Source organism: Taudactylus pleione, unplaced genomic scaffold, assembly GCF_031769625.1.
Source record: "Taudactylus pleione unplaced genomic scaffold, aTauple2 ptg001021l, whole genome shotgun sequence".
In the NCBI taxonomy this organism is placed as follows: Eukaryota; Metazoa; Chordata; class Amphibia; order Anura; family Myobatrachidae; genus Taudactylus; species Taudactylus pleione.
In genome coordinates this window covers 1,158,955-1,179,907 of record NW_028285422.1, presented here as the reverse complement: position 1 = coordinate 1,179,907, position 20,953 = coordinate 1,158,955, and the positions used below count along the sequence as shown (strand labels likewise).

The window sequence follows — 20,953 nt, the reverse complement described above, 5'->3', positions numbered from 1 at the left end:
GAGGATTCCTGCCTTCAGCTTCTGAAAGTCTGTTCCTGACCCTGGCTTTGTTTCTGACCTGCTTCTGCCTAATCCCTGGTAATGCGTTTTGTTATCTGGCTCTGACCTTGGCTGTCCACTGTGACCTGCATACGTCTGCTCCCTGGTACCATTTGTCCGTTTGGTTTTGACCTGGCCTGTTGACTACGCTGAGAATCTTCTCCATTACATCCAGAGTACACCAGCAACTGTATAGGGGAACCTATTCTGAGGGCCGCGACCTGTGTGTCGGACGCAGCTAAGTCCATACCCTCTTGCTAGGGTCCCTGGTGAACACCGCCAGTACATTAGACTCCGCACCTTGGAAATAGGTCTTGTCAATTCCCAAAATACGGGTTGCGTCCATTAACCGTCCGAGAGTTGCGACACACCTCAACTAAACTGCCGGGTCCAGCTGATCTGCATCCAAAGACGCTGGCTTCGGCACTCCACCATAATGGCGGTGACACGCCTTCGTTTTCAACAACACTCCCTAATTCCACCCCCAAATGCCTGCATTTTGTCAATCAAACTGCAAGTTACTGTTCTAAACTGTTCCACCTCTGAATCAGTCCCTTAGTCTGATGCATGCAATGCGGCCTACTTGTATGCATCACTGCCCCAAGTATAGGTATGTTCACCTAATCCCACAGGTAGTGATGGTACAGAGGGCCTGATTCAGACCCGGATGCTATGCTGCGCTCGCTCGCATTGAGCGATTTTTCGCAAACTGTGCATGCGTATGAGTCGCAGTGCGCAAACCAGTCATTGCGATGGGAAAGTGCTCGCCCATAGCCCACAGTTGGGCCGCTATTTTGAGTGGCAGATAGTGCCGTTTGTGGGTGGTAACAGTTTAAGGTGCTTATAAATGGGGGTGTGGATGTGCGAACGCAGGCGTGCCTGACCGTCAGAACAGCGTTTAATGGGTGTGCATAATTAGCAAAGTAGAGTCATTACACACGTAACTGGGTTGTATTTTAGCCAGAACTGCTCGCAATGTCGTGGTGGGAAAAGGCTACCACAAGCGCTGCGAGCAGCTCCGATGGTTCTCGATGTTCCCGATTAATCCTACAACTGGCGGAGATGATGTGTGTTGTGAGTGGCAAAGGGGCGTCTTCATACAGGTGCGAGCGCATAGTGCGGCCGCTCGCTATTACTTAGTGGGCGGCTTTACACGACGCAGTGCGAGCACATGATTTAAGTAGCCGGCCCCTTTTAGGCAAATAGCGTCTGAGTCTGAATCAGGCCCAGAGCTCACATCATTAGACTTGTTACTGAATAAATCAGTGCACTTCTAGTACAGGGGCAAACGCAGAATTTCTAGAGGGGGTTCCAAATGCTTGATTTTAAAGCAAGTGTGGCCAGTCCATGAAGAGGGCATAATCAGCATTTAACCATCACAGTATGCCATTGTGGAAGTAGGGCCATCCTGCCTGAGCTGAATATTTTATTTCAGATGTGGGCTCCATTCCAGATCATTTGAGCAAGTTCAGGAATCTGAGAGAGCATCAAAAGTACCTTGCACTGCCCTGGACAAATATGTACAGATGATCTTCTTATGCAGTGCATGATTTCCAGATGTCCTCATTGGTGCACAAGTGTATTAATTGCTGTCTCGCACAATTTAAAAGATCAACAGGTGGTGCTAACTATTTAATTTGTGACACTAAGGGGATCTTAAAAACATGCAACTTTAGTATTATATGACATTTACACTGTGGTCATCCTTGTGTGGGCTGGGGAGCTATTGTCCACCACTGCTCTCTATACATCTTCAACAGCTGGACAACATCACTGTAATTAGGAGGCACCAATGTCTTTTTTCAGTTCATGTGTTGAAAAGAACTGTACAGATGCATCTATTACCATTAGAGAACACTTAATAATTTACCAAATTTTTTTGCAAAAATGGAGTGCGAAAATGGAGTTCGCAGGCTGTGATCACCATCGCGACCATTGGTGGTCAATGGTCACGATGGTGGACGGTGCCGGGTGCAGCCGAGTAAGCCTCGGTTTGCAAGCCCAGAAGACTGCGTACGTCCACGCAGTCCCTGTGCTGGAAACTCCCGAAAAAACGGGCCGGCTGCCCCCGTACTGCCCCTTAAATGCCTCTGCCTATGAATCAGGCCCCTAGTTCGTTAGCTTTCCTCTAAAATGCTTAAGCAAAGTGTTCTCAATAGGTATACCAATGTTACTAATCCCTGTTCTTTTATTAGCTTTCTGTTGCCAGCTCTCATTTGACAACAGAACTGGTACATACAAACAATCTAGACAGGAACCAGATTCCCGTTAGACTGTCAGAGCTATATCACATACGCGGGATTTGACTGGCCAGCAGAAAACCCTCCAAATCCGGTCGTTTTTTTCCCTGCAATCATTGCCTTTCACATTCAACGGCTTTAAGCCGTTTTTAATGGTGTGGCTTGTTTTTTTAATGTACTAGGCATGTGCAGCAGCAACAGCAGAGTTGTGGGTGGGTACTAGCTTAAAAAAATGGGCTGTGTGAATGGCTACATTAAAGACTGTGATTCACTGCCTTGCAGGGATGGCACGGACACGGCAGCCGTTCTTCTCAGTGGATATTCCCGGCTGTAACACAGCGACCACGCCGTGCCTTCTGAAAGTACCCACTTGTTTTCATACAGTACTTGATTAAATTTTACAGCCGACAAAAAAACGCCCGGTAACCCTCAGGGAGCAATGAGAGTAATACTTCAAATTCCACAACAAGGGCCTGTTTTATTGTGATATCAGAGTTATACTAAAACTGCTGATTTTGTTTATTAATAGCAGCAGTAACAAGTGTTTCCTTCTCATGTGCAGTTATAGAGGTAATTGGTATATTTCTAACAATCTCTGGAACAGTTTACAGTTCTGCAACTGAGTTGAAATAAGCCTCGCTACTTTTTGCTGATTGCCTATGTATTATGCTTCTTGTGTTAAAAACAATAGTGATTTGTCAGTTGAAACAAACAGGCAATTACTTTATATTTTGTCTGAGATTGATTAAAGTAAAAGTCAACAACAAATGTGTTTACATAGAAAACAATTCTTAAGTTCATTACACGCTGCCATATTTCAGAAAAAAAATTGTCCCACATCCAATAATGTATTCTATATAGTAGAATATTTTTAATTGGTCAGATATTGCTAAATAATCACAGTAGCATATAATTATCTCCTTAGTATACGCAGCACAATACCAATGACTTTTACAGACATTGCCAAGGATAAAAATAAAAAATGGTAAAAAATGACTTGGTTCTGTGATTCTACAATATATATACTACAATATATATAATAGGCAGGGCCTGCTCGAGGCATGTTCGACCAGTGCCGTCGAACAGGAGCACCACCCCATAGAGGGTGCACCCCTCCCAATCATCCCATTTTTCAGGCACTGCCCCGCTGTTCCATCCGTGGGCCCAACTGTCCCACTGGTGGTCTTGCGATTGGGCACCCCCACCCCCACAGCTGCGGTATCCATTCAGTGCAGTGAGAGAGCTGGGGGCAGCCCAGCTACTGAAGGAGTGCTCGCCCCCAGCCTGACGTTAAATGAGAAGCGTGCCATACGGGCACGCCCCCAATTAGCGTCACTTAGGGGCATGGCCTATTGTAATTAGGCCACATACCCTTTTCAGACACGCACGGTAAGGGGGCGTTGGAATCCCTCTCTGCACAGGGCGCGGCAACACCTGGAGCCGGGCCTGATAGTAGGGAAAATCAAAACAAAATGTACATATATTCCATATAAATAAAATATATCGACGATTCAAAAGTCCAACATTCTTGCTTGTGTCTTTTTCTGAATTCACAACTTGGGGCTCTACTCAGAACATACAGAATATAAAAAAGAAATATAAAGCATATATAGTCTAGTATTTCTGACTGATACAACACCCAAGTGAAAATTATAAATAAAATGGTGATCAAGAAAAGTAGCTATTTATCGTACGTTTTACAGAAGACAGTGAATCACCGGTCACCACAGGAGACCCCTAAGTATATTGCCTTTATTAAATGATGTAGTATGACCGCTTCACAAAAAAAAATAACCAGTGTGATTACTATAGTAAGGCCATCTAGTATTGCAGACCACAGTCCCCGATATTCGCAATTATCATTATTTGCAATTTGCCAAGCTCCAAAAAGTTTAGCTTTTTTGGAATATGATCCCACTGGTTAACATCATCTTCAGTTGGTGTCAGCTGCTGTATCCCTGTGGAGAGAGCAACACCAGAGGGGTATCTTCTAATCCCCCACCACTAGCCTCTCAGTCATTGCTGTTTTATTATGTGTATATTAGGGATGAGCGGGTTCGGTTCCCTGAGAACCGAACCTACCTGAACTTCGGGGATCCGGGGCGATCCGAGCCCAAGCTCGGATCTCCCTGTCTGCCCCGGATCCCTCTCCCGAGGCAAAACCTCGAGATCTGCTGTCGGATCTCTAGGTTTCGCCTCGAGCGGCCATTTTAAAAAAAAATGCCTTTGCCTTTAATGGGCAAAGTGCTGATTGGCTGACAGAGCCGTCTGTCACGGCTCTCAGCCAAACAGCATTATGGTGCTCATTTGCATGTAGCACGGACTCGTGAGATCCGTGCTACATGCATCTGTGTGACTGACAGTGACACAGAGCACAGATGGGTCAGTGAGACCCGTCTGTGCTGCTGTGTATTTCAATGACACAGATGCACGCACGGACCAGGAGATCCGTGCTACTTGCATCTGTGTCATTGATACAGAGCACTGACGGGTCCGTGAGACCTGTCTGTGCTGCTGTGGTAAAAAAAAAAAAAAAAACCTGTGTAAAAAAAGAAAAAAATGGCGTGCCCCCCCCCAAAAAAAAGAGCAACCAGCCCCGGGCATTAGTGACCCAGTGCTGGGTGTGCTTAAATACAGGGGACAAACGACGTAGGGGTCCCCTGTACTTAAGCACAACCAGCACCGGGCTAGTCAGAACCAGCGCTGGTTGCCAAAATACGGGGGACAAACGACGTAGGGGTCCCCCGTATTCTGCGCAACCAGCTCTGGGCTCTGATCCGGTCCTGGTTCTGGAAATACAGGGGAAAAAAATTAGTAGGGTTCCCCTGTATGTTCCAGAACCAGCACTGGACTTTTTCTAGCGGGGGGCTGATGCCACAGCCAGGGGAGCTCTTTCACCGGGCCCCCCAGCCGAGGCATCAGCCCTGACCGCTAGTCAGCCCAGGCCGGGGATCCCTGGAGAGCTGGGGACCCCCCCAATAAAGGGGTCACCCTCTCCAGGGCACCCCAGGCCCAGGCTGATAGCCCGGGGCTATCCCCGCCACCCTTGGTGGCGGTGGGTGGCGGGTTGATTGTGTGGTGTGGTGTAAATAAAGAATATCAAACATTGTCTTTACAAGTAGAACTGCAAGTCCCAGCAAGCCTGCCCCGCATGCTGGTACTTGGAGAACCACAAGTACCAGCATGCAGGGCATTAAGGGCCCATTAGTACCTGTAGTTCACCTGTAAAAAAATGTTTAAAAAAAACACAGGACACACACACCGTGACAGTATAAGTTTATTAAACATACATACACACACACACACATGTACACATACTCACCTATGTAACCTGTAGCATCGGTCCACTTGTCCGGTAAAGTATCCATAGGGGACCTGTGAAAAAAAACATACTCACCATCTCCTATGCGAGGTTCTGTCCTCTTCATTCCAAAGTAGGCATCCCCGGACTTGGCAAAAAAAAAAAACGAAAACGCGATCCACGAACTTAGTACCGTTCTATAGAACGGTACTTCCCGAATGAGAGCTTAGCGGCGGGGTATCACCATGGAAACCCCACTGCTAAGCGTTCATTGGCTGAGAGAGGTCATCTCCCGTCTCTCAGCCAATGAACGGCTCCCTCCATTGTAGTCAATGGTGGGAGCCGCAAGGTTATTAAAGTTTACCCTGCGGCTCCCACCATTGACTACAATGGAGGGAGCCGTTCATTGGCTGAGAGACGGGAGATGACCTCTCAGCCAATGAACGCTTAGCAGCGGGTTTTCCATGGTGATACCCCGCCGCTAAGCTCTCATTCGGGAAGTACCGTTCTATAGAACGGTACTAAGTTCGTGGATCGTGTTTTCGTTTTTTTTTTTTGCCAAGTCCGGGGATGCCTACTTTGGAACGAAGAGGACAGAACCTCGCATAGGAGATGGTGAGTATGTTTTTTTTCACAGGTCCCCTATGGATACTTTACTGGACAAGTGGACCGATGCTACAGCTTACATAGGTGAGTATGTGTACATGTGTGTGTGTGTGTGTGTGTATGTAGTTTAATAAACTTATACTGTCACGGTGTGTGTGTCCTCTGTTTTTTTAAACATTTTTTTTACAGGTGAACTACAGGTACTAGTGGGCCCTTAATGCCCTGCATGCTGGTACTTGTGGTTCTCCAAGTACCAGCATGCGGGGCAGGCTAGCTGGGACTTGCAGTTCTACTTGTAAAGACAATGTTTGATATTCTTTATTTACACCACACCACACAATCAACCCGCCACCCACCGCCACCAGGGGTGGCGGGGATAGCCCCGGGCTATCAGCCTGGGCCTGGGGTGCCCTGGAGAGGGTGACCCCTTTATTGGGGGGGTCCCCAGCTCTCCAGGGATCCCCGGCCTGGGCTGACTAGCGGTCAGGGCTGATGCCTCGGCTGGGGGGCCTGGTGAAAGGGCTCCCCTGGCTGTGGCATCAGCCCCCCGCTAGAAAAAGTCCAGTGCTGGTTCTGGAACATACAGGGGAACCCTACTAATTTTTTTCCCCTGTATTTCCAGAACCAGGACCGGATCAGAGCCCAGAGCTGGTTGCGCAGAATACGGGGGACCCCTACGTCGTTTGTCCCCCGTATTTTGGCAACCAGCGCTGGTTCTGACTAGTCCGGTGCTGGTTGTGCTTAAGTACAGGGGACCCCTACGTCGTTTGTCCCCTGTATTTAAGCACACCCAGCACTGGGTTACTAATGCCCGGGGCTGGTTGCTCTTTTTGGGGGGGTGCACGCCATTTTTTTCTTTTTTTACACAGGTTTTTTTTTTTTTTTTACCACAGCAGCACAGACGGGTCTCACGGACCTGTCATTGCTCTGTGCCAATCACACAGATGCATGTAGCACGGATCTCCCGGGTTCGTGCTACATGCAAATGGGCACCATAACGCTGATTGGCTTCCTGTCTGCCACTGCAGTGCCACTCCTAGATGGGCCACGTGTTTGTGCCGCCCACTTGTGTCGCTTAGCATAGTCATCCAGCTACCTCGGTGCAACCTTTTGGCCTAAAAACAATATTGTGATGTGTGAGGTGTTCAGAATAGAGTGGAAATGAGTGGAAATTAATGTTATTGGGGTTATTAATAGCGTAGGAACAAAAAAAGGCCCATTCTATGTGATTTTAGCGTTTTTTTTTATTTTTTAAGAAAAAATCCAGATCCAAAACACAAAACCCAGAACCCAAAACACGGAAGGGTGGTTTTGGCAAAACCAATCCAGATCCAAAACACGAAGAAAGATCCAGATCCAAAACCAAAACACAAAACACGAAAAGTGGCCGGTGCACACCCCTAGTGTATATGCAGCCTAATGCACAGTATCCTAGCCGACAGTAAAGTGATACACTAGCTATCACTCCATTGCCAGCCTCTTTGCAGATAGAGGCTTCTGTCTGAGCCGCTTCCTCAGGAAGAGGTTTTGTTAAAGGCCCCTGCTGCCACCAAAGATAAATATCATATGCCCCTCAGTGCAGGAAATGGCTGACTTTTATAGCAACTTCCACAAGGCTATATTAGAAGTGTAGTATTTGTATAATATTTATAGGTATTACTACAGTCGCTTGTCTAATACTACAACTCACTTTAGTATAAAGAGCATTTAAATTCTGCCCTACATTAATGGTTATTTTATCTTCCTTATGTTCTAGTGACGTGTAACTACGGTAATGGTGGCTGTCAGCACACGTGTGATGACACCGACCATGGTCCTCGATGTGGCTGTCATGTCAAGTTTGCACTACACTCTGATGGCAAGACTTGTATAGGTAAGTCTAATGGATGTAGGCATACAGATAATTACTGTAGGTATAGTTGGGGCATATGATTTCACTGATTTAGGAAATAATGTGATTTTACTGCTTTAAGCTATATGGAAATAATTTTAAAATTTTCACTTGTGTTTAAAACAACTCCCAATAGTCCAGCAACAAATGAAACCACCTCAAAATGTATTTCTTTATATATGTTTCTCATGTGCCTATCTATGTAAATGCCTATTTTGTACAATGCACTTACGATACAATTAGAATATATGAAAGGTTGAACCTGTCTTTTTTTCAACAGCCCATGACTATCTGTGTAAATAACTAGCATATGGATAAATAAGAGCTGCATAAGCATTAAGTGTGTGACAGAGACAAACTTATTGTGATGCATGAACTCCTTTCAGCATCCTTGACAATATCATAATAAAGTGAGCAATGTGCCAAGACTAGGGGTGGCCATCAGAAACCGATGGTTGGCAGCCATCAATGTTTCCCATCCGATGGAGATGCGTTCTGCAGTCAATGCTAATATTGAGATGGTTGCCATCATCGCATGCTTCTTCCTGATGGCTGCTCTGATGACACTTTTGCTTTATACACCAGGAAGGAGATCATCTGTGTCTATAGCTGAGCTCCTTTGTATATGTGAAAAACTACAGTTGTCTATTGTGTATGTGCACAAGCAGACCATCAATTTTGAAACCATCAAATGGTTAACAGGCACTGGTTACATCCCATTGCAATGCATGCTGCATTGGCGGCAACACCTCAACTCTTCAATAGCGCCTTTCTGAAGGCCATTCTAGTCAAGGCTTACAAAGGAGTGTGGCCTCATGAAAATTTGTGCTTGTGTTTGAATCTGGGAGGATATTGGCGTGGTCTGGATGGGTCATGGGATTGTGTCCTGATCTGCTTTTGGAATTGTTGGGCGGACAGTGGAAAGTCATGATTAATATCGCTTATTCTGCTTTTGTTTTGTTAGCCAAACAGAGGATTAACGTTTATAGAACCTGTGTCTAATTTAGGATAGTTCTCTTTCTGAACCACTATCGAAAATATATTAAATACATCTGTCATCAAGAAAGAACACTGAAATAGTAAATAAACGCTAGATATATACTCATATATAATTCAAACCTTTAAAACAATGCATTGTATGTGGGCTGATGTAACTATAAATATAGCCCCTTCCATTATTTGTTTAGGCAGAAGAATAAATGAATATTTACAAAAGATTATTACTTTTTTTTAATGCACACTCAACTAGAAGAAGCTTGTTTTGATGTTTAACAGCTATCATTATAATAGTACTTAAAGAGGATAGAAAGGGTTGCCTGCTAGTAAATAGAAGGGTCTTTTCCCTTTCCTGAAGCCAAGAGCCAGATCAGACCACAGCTCACAGCACAGTTAGTTCAGTCTATTCGCACATTGTAATCCACCACTTGAGCTTTAAATTAAAGAGAGGGTAGTTCAGTGGACAAACTCTTTAACAGGCAATTTCAGTATTGCATGAATTGTTATGTCCTTTGTGTGATACATTTAAGGTAACTTTGGATCATCATCCACTTGTCACTACGGATCACTGTTTGTCCCTCTAGTTATACTGCGTTAGTTTACTGCAGACTTTTACCATTTCTGCAGAATAAAAGAGGTAGAAAAGTAGATATAGCCCCTGGGACCCATGTATTCCTCAGCGTATGATAGATATATTTTGGTGTGTCACTGGATTAGGGCTTACTTTATCTCTTGGGGGTCTATTCATTATCCCTTCATTTCTACAAAGTAGGTGAAAATTTAAATGTTCACCTGCTTTTGTAGAAATAAAGTATTGGGGCCATTCATATAAAGTCAGGACTAATGAGAGGAGGGGAGTGTCCCCCTCCCTCCTGCCTGTCAGCAGCAGCAGCCTCTGTCTCCAGCCCAGCACACACTGCTGTGTGCTGGGCTGCAGTGGGGTCAGGGAAGCTGCTGCCGCTGTGCAGCTGTCTCCGCTGTGGGGTTGTGGGGGGAGGGGGGGAGCAATAGCATTGATCCACCCCCTCCCCCCCGGATTTTCCCCTGGCTCACAGCACCCCCCTGTTTAAGTACACAGGCCCAGCCAAGCTGGAGGAGTGGCATTTTAAGACGGACCCATATTCCAGATGGACAAAGTAACCCACTGACAGGCAATACTGAGAAATAATAATTTTATATATATATATATATAGCGCTTTTTTCCAAGTGGACTCAAGGATGCTTTACAGAAATCATGAACATTTACAGAAGTTTAGCTTTACAGAAAATACAGAAACCATGAACACAAAAAAGAGGATTAGAATAGAAGCAAATATAAAAAAAAACATGACCATAATACAGAGTTGAGGCATCCATTTTAGGTCATAAATTTGAAGAATTATTAATCCTGTCCATAAAGGTAACAAACAAGGCAGCCATCTTGGGAGCACAACATAGGTGAGGCTGGAAGCATTGTCTAATTGAAATAACACATAATGGGGGACTGGTAGTTCACCCATGGAATAACTATGGGGCATACTAGGTAGGTTATATTGGGCAGGATGAGCAATTTGTATAATATCCAGTGTGAATTCAGAGATCAGAAAAAAAAATCAGAACACAGAACAGTAACCAGTAGGAAACAGGAGGGGGATGATAGAAAAGGGGAAACCATTGGTGGTGCACATGGGTCCGTTGGTCCTGGGTGGCACACACCACAAACCCTGCAGCCATTTGATTATTATGCTTACCTCTCTGAAGTCCCACATCAACCGGTGCTGCAGACTGAGGCCCTGATTCAGAGCCGGACGCTCTGACAGAGCGGTCGCTCTGAATCAGGGCCGTCCCTCCCACCTTTTGGAGCGGCCTCCTGGCCGCTTGCATAGTCGTGGGTGACCACCCACAGCTATAGCGAGCGGCCAAAATGATGCTCGCGATGGTCAAGACCATCGCGATCATCAGGCTTGTGACGAGACCCTGCGGTAGGGTCTCGCTTCCGCAAGCCCAGGAGTGCTTTTGGCTCTATCAGAGCCAAAAGCACTCCCACTGACTAGTGATGTCAGTGGGGCCGGACCCAGACAGTAGGCGTTCCATGGGAACGCCTCTGTCTGGGCAGCCACGCCCCCGGCACGCCCACCAAAGGGGGTGTGCTGTCAATCACCATCGGCAGCACGCCCCCTTTGGTGCGAGACCCTTAACGACGGCTTGGCCGTCGTTATTCGGGTCTCACGCATGCGCACGACGGAGCCGCCTCTGTTGTGCGCATGCGCACTTGGGCACCATCGACCCGCTTGCGAGCGCTCAGTGCTCGCGAGCGGGTCTGAATCAGGCCCTGAGATCACAGAGAAAATGTTGGATGCGCACTAGAGATGTTTCCAGGAACATAGCATCGGCACCATGTTCCCAAAGATCTGCGCATTCTCAGTAGACTCTGGCACAAAGCCAAAGTCTGCTGTGCTGCAGGACAGGAAGGGGCCCACAGGGAGGCTGCAAACTACCCCTGAGGGAAGAGACCATTATGCGGTAGTATAGAGCAGGATTTCCCAAACTTAGCCCTGAGGCTCCATAATAGTTACGGTTTTAAGGATATCCGTGCTTAAGCGCAGATGACAGTATCTCAACCAGTTAGATTATACCATCTGTGCACAAGCATGGATATCCTTAATACATGGAATTTTAATGTGCTTTTAGGATCAAGTTTGGGAAACCCTACTTTGTTCTCAATGCACCCTAACAGTCCAGGCTTTACGGATATCCATGCTTAAGCACAGGTGATTTAATTAGCAACTCTGTCAGTTTGATTTAACTATCTGTGCTCAAGCATGGATATCCTCAATACCTAGACTGTTATGGTGCATTGAGGACCAAGGTGTCTATGTACTCTTTATCTCTTTCCAAGGCTTAATACACAGACCTTCAAGTTTGGAAAATATCATTATATCCCACGTTTGGAAAGCATAATTTATTTATTTATTAACAGTTTCTTATAGAGCGCAGCATATTCCGTTGCACTTTACAATTGGAAACATAAATAGAACAAAACTGGGTAATAACACACACAGATATATAGGTAGGAAGGCCCTCCATATATCTCTATACTATATAGATAAATGGAAAGTAGTTAGCATTACTCACATGGTCACATGGGGTCTAACAATTTCTTGACCCTGAGGCTGTGCCTCTCATTGATAGGCTGGATATGGTTGCTGACTCATGTACACTCTGGCAACTGAATACCTTCATGACCATGGACACTGGATATCCTGGAAAATAGACACTTCCTGGACTTTAGATGCTCTTTGGCCTACATGATCCACCCTGGGTAATGGATGTACTCTGATCTCTGGCAAGTAATAAACTCTGGACTGTGACACTGAACATATTCTTGACTCTGACACTGGATACACCTTGGAGGCAGTATTCCCTGGATTTGGAAGTTCTAACTTCACAATGGGATCCAGCCACACTGACCTTGCCTTTTGCAGTCTCCATATGCTGCTTCCACAGCCGCTGTCATGCACTGCCTGGAAGCCTCCTTTCCTGGACTGCCATGCTTGCAATACCCCAAGTTACAAGCTCTGACGCCATCCTTGATGATATTATTCATGCAGTCAGGGGTCAATCAACACTGCCCTTCTTTCTCGTGTCCAAGCACTGTAGCTCCCTCTCCCAATATGCAGCATTGGTTACATACATATATTGAGGTTAATGATTATTTGGAGTTATACAGGCCTGCCTTTTTGATCGTTGGCTTAGATATGACTAATATATGCATTTCTTGTATGGGGTGAGGGAGTTTGCAATCTGCTGTCTTTTTGGAGGTGTCCAAAAGCATGATATAATAACAAAGCTTGGTCATTTGATATTGGACAAGTGTGTGCAAAGCTTCATACTTCTTTGTTACAGTCTATCCACTGTTCATTTACCTTTGCTTTACATGTGCAAGTCATTTTGTGCCAAACTGTGGGCAGACATTCTCACCATCCTTGCTAGCCATTCATTTTGAATAAGATGTCATTCAAAATATGCATCTAAATTGAGCTCTAAATCTCACTAAGATAAAGCTGCCCTGTACTTCTGTTCATGACAGAGATGCAATTTCTTATGTTTGTAAATTATGTGAAGAATTTATATTTTAACAAACCCCAATTGAATCTCCCCCAACAGGATCTTCCAAAGCATTAAGATAAAATATTTTGTCCTCCCCTTCTGTCTGGAACCTCCGTCGCTATGCATGTTCAGAAGAAGGGCATTATACTGTCAGCAATATATGAATGTCTTATGGATGGGGAGTCCATCGATACTGTCATGGGTGGATGGAATCTCTGTGCAATATTGGTGGAGCTCTCTATGCTAAATTATCAAGTGCTCTTATACGCTATAAGTGGGATCTATGTGAAATTATTGGATGGGATCACTGTGAAATGTATGTTCCATTTTCATTATATATTGTAGACTCAAGCTGTATTACATGCTTAGCATTATCTAGGCAATACAGAGAGTGTAGGAGGGCTGGAGAGCAGAATCCCAACATCAGATGGGCCTCAGTGATCAGTAAATAAGTGAGAATCCCAGGGCAAAAAAATAACATAAATGGACAGGATGAGTAGGGTGGGATATTATACAGAAAGAAGCTATAGCAAAGATAGATGTAGAAACCAATGTAAGAGTAACAACAAGAGAATAGACAGATGGTCTGAACAGTGCAGGAAGTTGGAACTGAAATGGGTAGCCAACAAGGCAAGGGTCAATACAGAGAGTTACTGCACATATGATCCGAACTCAGACACAACAAAGGAGTAAATAAAAAAAGATGAAGGCAGGATTAACACAAGAATGGAGATGAGAAAGTATCTGAAACCCAAACTATTACTGAGGAACATAGTTTCTGGTCTCAGCTTCACTTTAGTCCTATAACAGCCGCCTTTACCCTCAGGAATGCCCTTCGATGCTTAAATGGCCCCAGGACTTACATAGCACAGGAAAATGTAATAAGAAATGAAAGAGAAAGAATAGAGAGACAAGGGAAATAATAACAATAACAGGTCTTAATTACTCCTGGCTACTTGACGAGAAGACAAACACATATTGCAGAGACAATGCAACCAAGGTGCTGAAAGCAGTCTTGCATCTTGGTGTGGCTGCTTCATGTCATCCATCGACTAGCCTAAATGGGTGTTATTAAGTGGATCCTGCCTAGACAGCATAGCAGTTGTGTGACCACGTAAACTAATAGAATGCTGTTGGTGCGTGCACTCACTTTCCCCCACCCACAATAAAGCTCATACGGGGTCGTGAATTTGTGAACAGTGCCTGGGTACTTTGTCCCCCCTCAATGCTCCTGCATACAGTAAAAGCTCAAGGACTAAGATATACACTGTTATGACACTGTGCTACTGCAGTAATGGGAACTATCCTAATGAGGATGAACACTTACCTGCCAACAGTCCCATAGTCTAAAAGAAACATGCCAGAAAATAAGTGTGGTTGGCTATATTCCCTATGGACAAATATGTTAATACTCCATTCCAAAAGCACAATAGTCAAACTAACATTTCCATTTCCTGCAAGTCTATTCTGCTTTTGAAATTGTTTATTTGCTTATCTACATTATGGAACACATTTTACAAATCTCCTAACCTTTTCTCATTATTTTATTGAGGCTGTCTCTACATGCAGAGTAGAACAACTAATCCTGCATTGAATGGGGCACGGCTGGCACATTCTCTCTGCAGGTGAAAGGTGTAATTGCTAGTGATGTCATCTGTTTTTATATACTGTAAGTAAATATAATAAAATTTGACTTAGTTCAGCACTGTGTACTTGCCTGACTCACCATGGCTTCTTCTTAATGATGCTGCTTGATAATAATATGATTCTTTTGTAAGTACTTGCTAAGTTTCACTGCTCTGAAAGGAGCATTGAAAACATTCGGGAGACAGCTGATTACTGGATCAGCTATTTCCGCTTGCCACGAGTTGAAATGTTAATTATCGGGATACGCTTGGACCGCGATAATTAACATAATGAATAGAGCCCTAATAAGCTTGCAATTCTGGGAAGGGCTGAGTCCTTAGCTATGCTTTCAGTCAATCTTGACTCACAATTTAATGTCAATGACTAAGTTCTCACAGCTTGTAGGCATCTTTCCAGGTTTTTCCATGCCAGTTTGAGTCTACAGGTAGGCATTCATTCTCCCATCTACCATTCGCTTTCATTTCTCATATAACATTTTACATTAGATGTTCTCTCCCCTATAATGGTTAAAATGTGTGATTATGTGATCATGCCACATTTATTTCATAAGAGCCAAAAAATTGTATACAAAGTTCCTGAAAGGTTAAGCTATGGCTGCATTTCCATATGATAATCCTGAAGATAATCATAGAACATTCTTCCCAGAAAGCAGAACTTTACTACCTTATCGCTCTGACAAGAACTCTCAGGGGCCGGGCTCCTGCATCAATCTCAGCCAAGTTTATCAAGTACTGTCTCGTCTTAAGTGATTCAATTTCACTCAGTCGAGCCACAAATGCTAAATAGTTTGAAAGATCCTCAACAAAGAATTTAAATAGACTTTCCTTTCACCCATTTTATTATCCCTCAATGCCCATTATTTCAAGTCAGTCTCATTGACATGGCAACTTGTACATTTGTCTTTAAAAGGAGGCCAATTTCTGTTTTTTCGGAAGAAAACTCTTTTTACTGAAGAATACATATCCCTTTACTCCAGACTTGCCTATGTCATTCTTTGAATGTAAAAAGGTTCTTGGCTCAGTTACCCTGATATACATTGGAAAGGTCCACCAGCAATGTACACAGTTCTCTCTTCAACCACCTCAAATTTTGCTATGCGAATTGTTTTGTTTGTATGCTTGTTTAATCTTAAAAGTGTCTACACACATTAATATTATCTAATGCAATAACATCGCATCCTCTTTTCTGTAAAGATAAGCCCTGTATCCTTCAGTGCAACAATTCAACAATGCAATATGTTAAAAACATCATCTAACATGTTTCAATGAGTCTCTCAGGTCTGTGAATTTCTCTTTTGGGTCTTTCATGCACGGTCTGTGTTTCATCAAACATGTTGGACCTTTCTTGAATCATGGTTTGTTCACAGTTATCAAGATTACCATACGTCAGATGAAGGATATGTTGTCTTCATGTTGGTTAGGTTGAGATCTTAAATCCTCCCGATTTCTTCTTACTTCTGTTCCACGCTCTGTGCGTATAGCATAAAATATTGGTGCTACTTGTGTTTGCACAGTACCTTTCTACATCCAAATGCCTTTCTCATGGTCTCTGAGATGGACTTTGTCACCCAATCTAAGATCAGACAGGCATTTTGCTCGTCTGTCATGGAACATTTTTTGTTTTACCTGTTGTCGTTGCTTACTCAGTATGACTAATGTTGAATTATGTGTTTTAAGCAGCACATCATGTATTGAAAGATTTGCTCTAATCCTTCTTCCCATCAGCATTTGTGCTGGAGAAACTCCATTCTGCAGAGGTGTACTGCGGTAGATTGAGAGACTTTTGTAGAAATATTCTTTACCTTCCTGTGCTTTTTTCATGAGACTCTTCACAGTTTTTATTGAACTTTCTACCAATCCATTTGACCATGGATAGTGGGGACTTGACGTAGTATGGACAAATTCCCAATCATCAGCAAATTGTCTAAATTCAGCACTGGAAAACTGAGGACATTTGTCAGTGAACACTTCCACAGGATCACCATGCCTTGCAAAGATTGACTTCATGCAATTGATTACAGCTTTACTAGTAGTTGTATGTAGTGTCTTCACCTCAGGATAATTAGAATAATAATCAGTCACGACAATGTACGTCTTCCCAATACAATCAAACAAATCTGCGCCTACCTTCTGGTATGGTCTCTCTGGCTCTCTGGCACTGCATGAGGACTTAGCGGCTTCTCCTAAGTGGCCTTTATGTATCTTGCACAGCATAGTTTTTCTTAGTCGTATAGGTATGACAAACCTATTGCCTTTGTAAATGATGTAATTGACAACAGTACTGTAAGTCCACTGCGGTACATCCAATAATCTTGAATAGACAGCGGACAAGCATTTTTTTCTGCTGCCCATCTGTTCAGAATGATGTCTTTTAACACTTTCATTGTGTCATCTGTCTCTGTTTCTTTTCTAATCTGTTCTTGTCTTGCAAAAGAAACTGGGAGAGAAGCTACAATCAAATCAACATATGCTTCTATCTCTTTGTCCATCAGACTTTCAGAACCTTCACTTTTGTCCACAGCACGAGAAAGTGTGTCAGCAATGTCCATGTATTTCTGTAGTCTTATAAGCATTCGCACAAATTGATGAAATCTCTCACATGCATAAGTGATTGCTATAAGTTCTTTTTCTATCTGAGCATACCTTGTTTCAGCACTTCTCAATAATCTAGATGCATAGATTACAGGTTGGCATGTATCCTCATGTTCTTGCAACAATACAGATCCTAGGCCAAATTGCAAAGCATCTGCTGAAATCCTTATTCTTTTTGCAGGATTAAGGAATCTTAGTACCAGTTGCTCTGTAATGGTCTGTTTCAAATTTTTCCAACTTTGTTCTTGTTCATGTGACCACATCCACTCATTATCTTTGTCCAATAGCCATCTAAGGGGAGCTGATTGTTCTGAGAGTTGAGAAATAAAGTAAGTAATCATTCCTAGGAATCTCCTGATGTCATCTTTATTATTAGGACGTTCCATATTCACTATGGCTGATATTTTCTTTGGGTCAGGCTTCACACCTTGATCTGAGACAATATCCCCCATAAAGGTAAGTGTTTCATGCCAAATTCCCATTTGTCCTTGTTTAGCTTTAGATTCACTTTCCTGGTAAGTTCCATCACTTGTCTCAATCTAGAATCATGTTCTTCCTTTGTAGAACCCCAGATAATAATGTCATCCATCATTGTGTATTCTTTTGTGGTATACTTCTGGAGTGGACAGTATCCCATATGGTAGTTGAAGAAATCTGTATCGACCTTCTGGTGTATTAAATGTACACAGCATTGAGCTGGCTTCATTTAGTTTCATTTGCCAGAATCCTAAAGATGCGTCCAATTTACTGAACCATTTTGCTCCTGCAAATTGCGACATAGTTTCATCTCTGGTTGGTAGTTTGAAATGTTCTCTTTTAATAGCTTTGTTTAAATCTCTTGGATCTAGACATATTCTGAGTTGTCCATTTTTCTTTACTACAATTACTAAGGAGCTCACCCATTCAGTAGGCTCATCAACTTTCTCTATGACACCCAAGGCTTCCATGCGGTTTAACTCTTTTTGTACTTTTTCTCTGTGCAAATGGCACTTTTCTACAGGGGTGTATTACTGGTGGAACTTGCGTGTTTATATATATCTTATGCGCACCAGGCAAACAACCTAAGCCTTCAAACACGTCACTGTATTGTGTAAACACTGATTTGCACTTAACTTCTACTTGTGATGTCACCATAAAAACTTTCTTTATCAAGTTAAGTTTCTCACAGGAACTTAGTCCTAAAATTGGTTGCACATCTTTATCCACAATCAGTAGAGAGGTATTAAACTTTTGTCTTCTGTATTTCAGTGTCACTAGGCATGTACCTTTTACAGGAATTTTCTCACCAGTATAGCCTGCAACTTTTACATTGGCTGGATTAATTTTAGGTTTCACTATAAAAGTATTATAGTCTTGAAAAGATATTAAATTACCTGTGCGCCTGTATCAATCTTAAAGGGAATGACAATCTCATTCACTGTTAAAGGAACAATCCATTCCTTCTTATCTGCACTGCAAAGTTCAATGGAATCCACAAAAAACTCTTCAGTCTCAGCTTGTTTAACAGTACACAGTGGCATATCTCCCCACGGTGTCACCTGGTGCGGGGAGGGATTATATGTTGCGCGGCAAATCGGTCCCATTATCACTGGGAGCCTGGAGGCAGGGGGGGTGCCGGAGGTGCACGTAGTGCCGGCTGGCTCACTCACAGTGTGAGGAGCCGACTGCAGCACTTAATTATACAGTGCAGCACCGGCCCCTGTCACTGAGGGGGAGACGGCACCTTGGTGTCACCCCTTGGCGGGTGACACCCGGGTGCGGCCCGCACCCCCCTTATGATGCTTCTGAGTGTACACTGTGCTTGCTTCACTTTTGGTTTTACAGCATTTGGCAAAGTGATTAATTCTAACACATTTCATGCAGGTTTTACCATATGATGGGCACATTTTAGGATTGTGATTGTTTCCACATCTACTACACATTTTTCTGTTAGACTGTGACTAAGGGGTAAATTTACTAAGAATCGAGAATGGTAGAGATGACCATATCAGGAGAGTTTAGTCATGATTTTCAACTCACAAATTGAATAAAGGCAAAATCGGGTGAGTTAGAGAGAGATTTCTCTCTTCTCACTCGTAAAACTCGGGTGAGATAGCAAACTCGAATCTTATCACCATCAGGCAAACTTGGAAGTACTTTTCACCTAAAAGATACAGCTCACAAATTTACCAAGAATCTAAATGACAATCACGGCTGAGATGCCTGCAAACTCTCTGCCAAATTGAAGTTTTAAACACTCACTCCAGAGCTGCGAGTTTTGCTGAAACATACACAAATCATTGTGATTTGTGTATGTTTCTGACTGTAAATAGTTCAAATAGTGTTTATTTTATTAAAAAAATTACGTGAGGTCCCCCCCAAAAGACTAACCAGTCCTGGACTTGACAGCCAGTCCTGGTTCTTAAAATTATGAGGAACAAAACGAGTAGGGTTCCACAGTGTTTATGGTCCATCCTTAACTGATTAAACTATATAGTTATTTTAATATCTTCACATTTGGGTTTATATGTGTTCCTACACCTTGTTAAATAGAGTTTTTATCTCCATAACATTACATAATATCTGTGCTTAAAACACATTGGGGCATATTTAGTTATAACTGCGGCCTGCCCCCAAAATGAACCACAATTCACGCCAATAAAGAATCTTTGCATGCCGGAATGTATCATTTCTGAGTAACCGATTCAGTAATATGTAAAGTGATCGTATATGCGATCATTTTACTTTCTGGTTCGAACCTCTGCTGCGCTACTGCGCAAGTAAGTGGATATCACCCGAAAAAAATGTGCGTTACAATGGCTAGTGCCATCCGAAAATGGCGTTAACTGCATTCCGGAGCATGGTAAATTTGCCTGTTAACCATAGAAACCTAGGGGGCTACTTCTGCAAACAAAAGTGATTGACCGCAGCAGATATTTCTGATATCTGCTGCAGTCTGCCCTTCTTATACAATATATGGGAGAGGCTTCATTTTTGCAGGTATGAAACAAAAACAACTATAAGGGAAAGGACGAGTCAGTCAAGAGCTGATCTACGCAGGACATTTGATAGGGTGAATGGTGCCAGGGGAGAGACCAGCCACCATGAAGCCATTCAATGTTGAAGCCAGCCTAATAACTAATAACTTCTTCAAGCGAAGGGGTAGAGATAGCAGGGGTCAGGCACCCGCACAGTGCAGGCTGCCTAATAGTACACAACATATCAATCATGTGACTGTCAGTGTTGTGGCCAGCCTGCTCCAGAGACTAGTGACAAAGGACCTCATTCAGAGTCGGTAGAAGCGGGCGTACGGTCATGCTCCACCGATGTTCGCTATACTGCGCATGCGTAAAGTTCGCAATGCGCGTGCGCAAACTAGCCGCTATGATCAGAAATTTCTCTCTCTTTGAACACAGCCAGGTCGGTAGTTTGAGTGACAGATTGAGGCGTTTGTGGGTGGTAACAGGGGAAGGTGCTTGAAAACGGGGGAGTGGAGATCCGAACGCAGGCGTGCCTAATTACGCGGACAGCATTTTATGGGAGTGCATACGGTTTATGGGAGTGCATAATTAAC

General features: G+C 43.5%; 1 protein-coding gene across 4 annotated transcripts in view; it reads left to right on the top strand.

Moving 5' to 3' along the window:
* SCUBE3 (signal peptide, CUB domain and EGF like domain containing 3) overlaps nt 1-20,953 on the top strand; it is a 248,586-nt gene that overhangs the window by 105,654 nt on the left and 121,979 nt on the right. For all 4 annotated transcript variants that reach the window (XM_088461160.1, XM_088461161.1, XM_088461162.1 and 1 more), the window contains one exon: nt 7,943-8,059. In XM_088461160.1, coding sequence (XP_088317286.1) covers nt 7,943-8,059 — 117 coding nt within the window. The remainder of the gene's footprint in view (nt 1-7,942; nt 8,060-20,953) is intronic.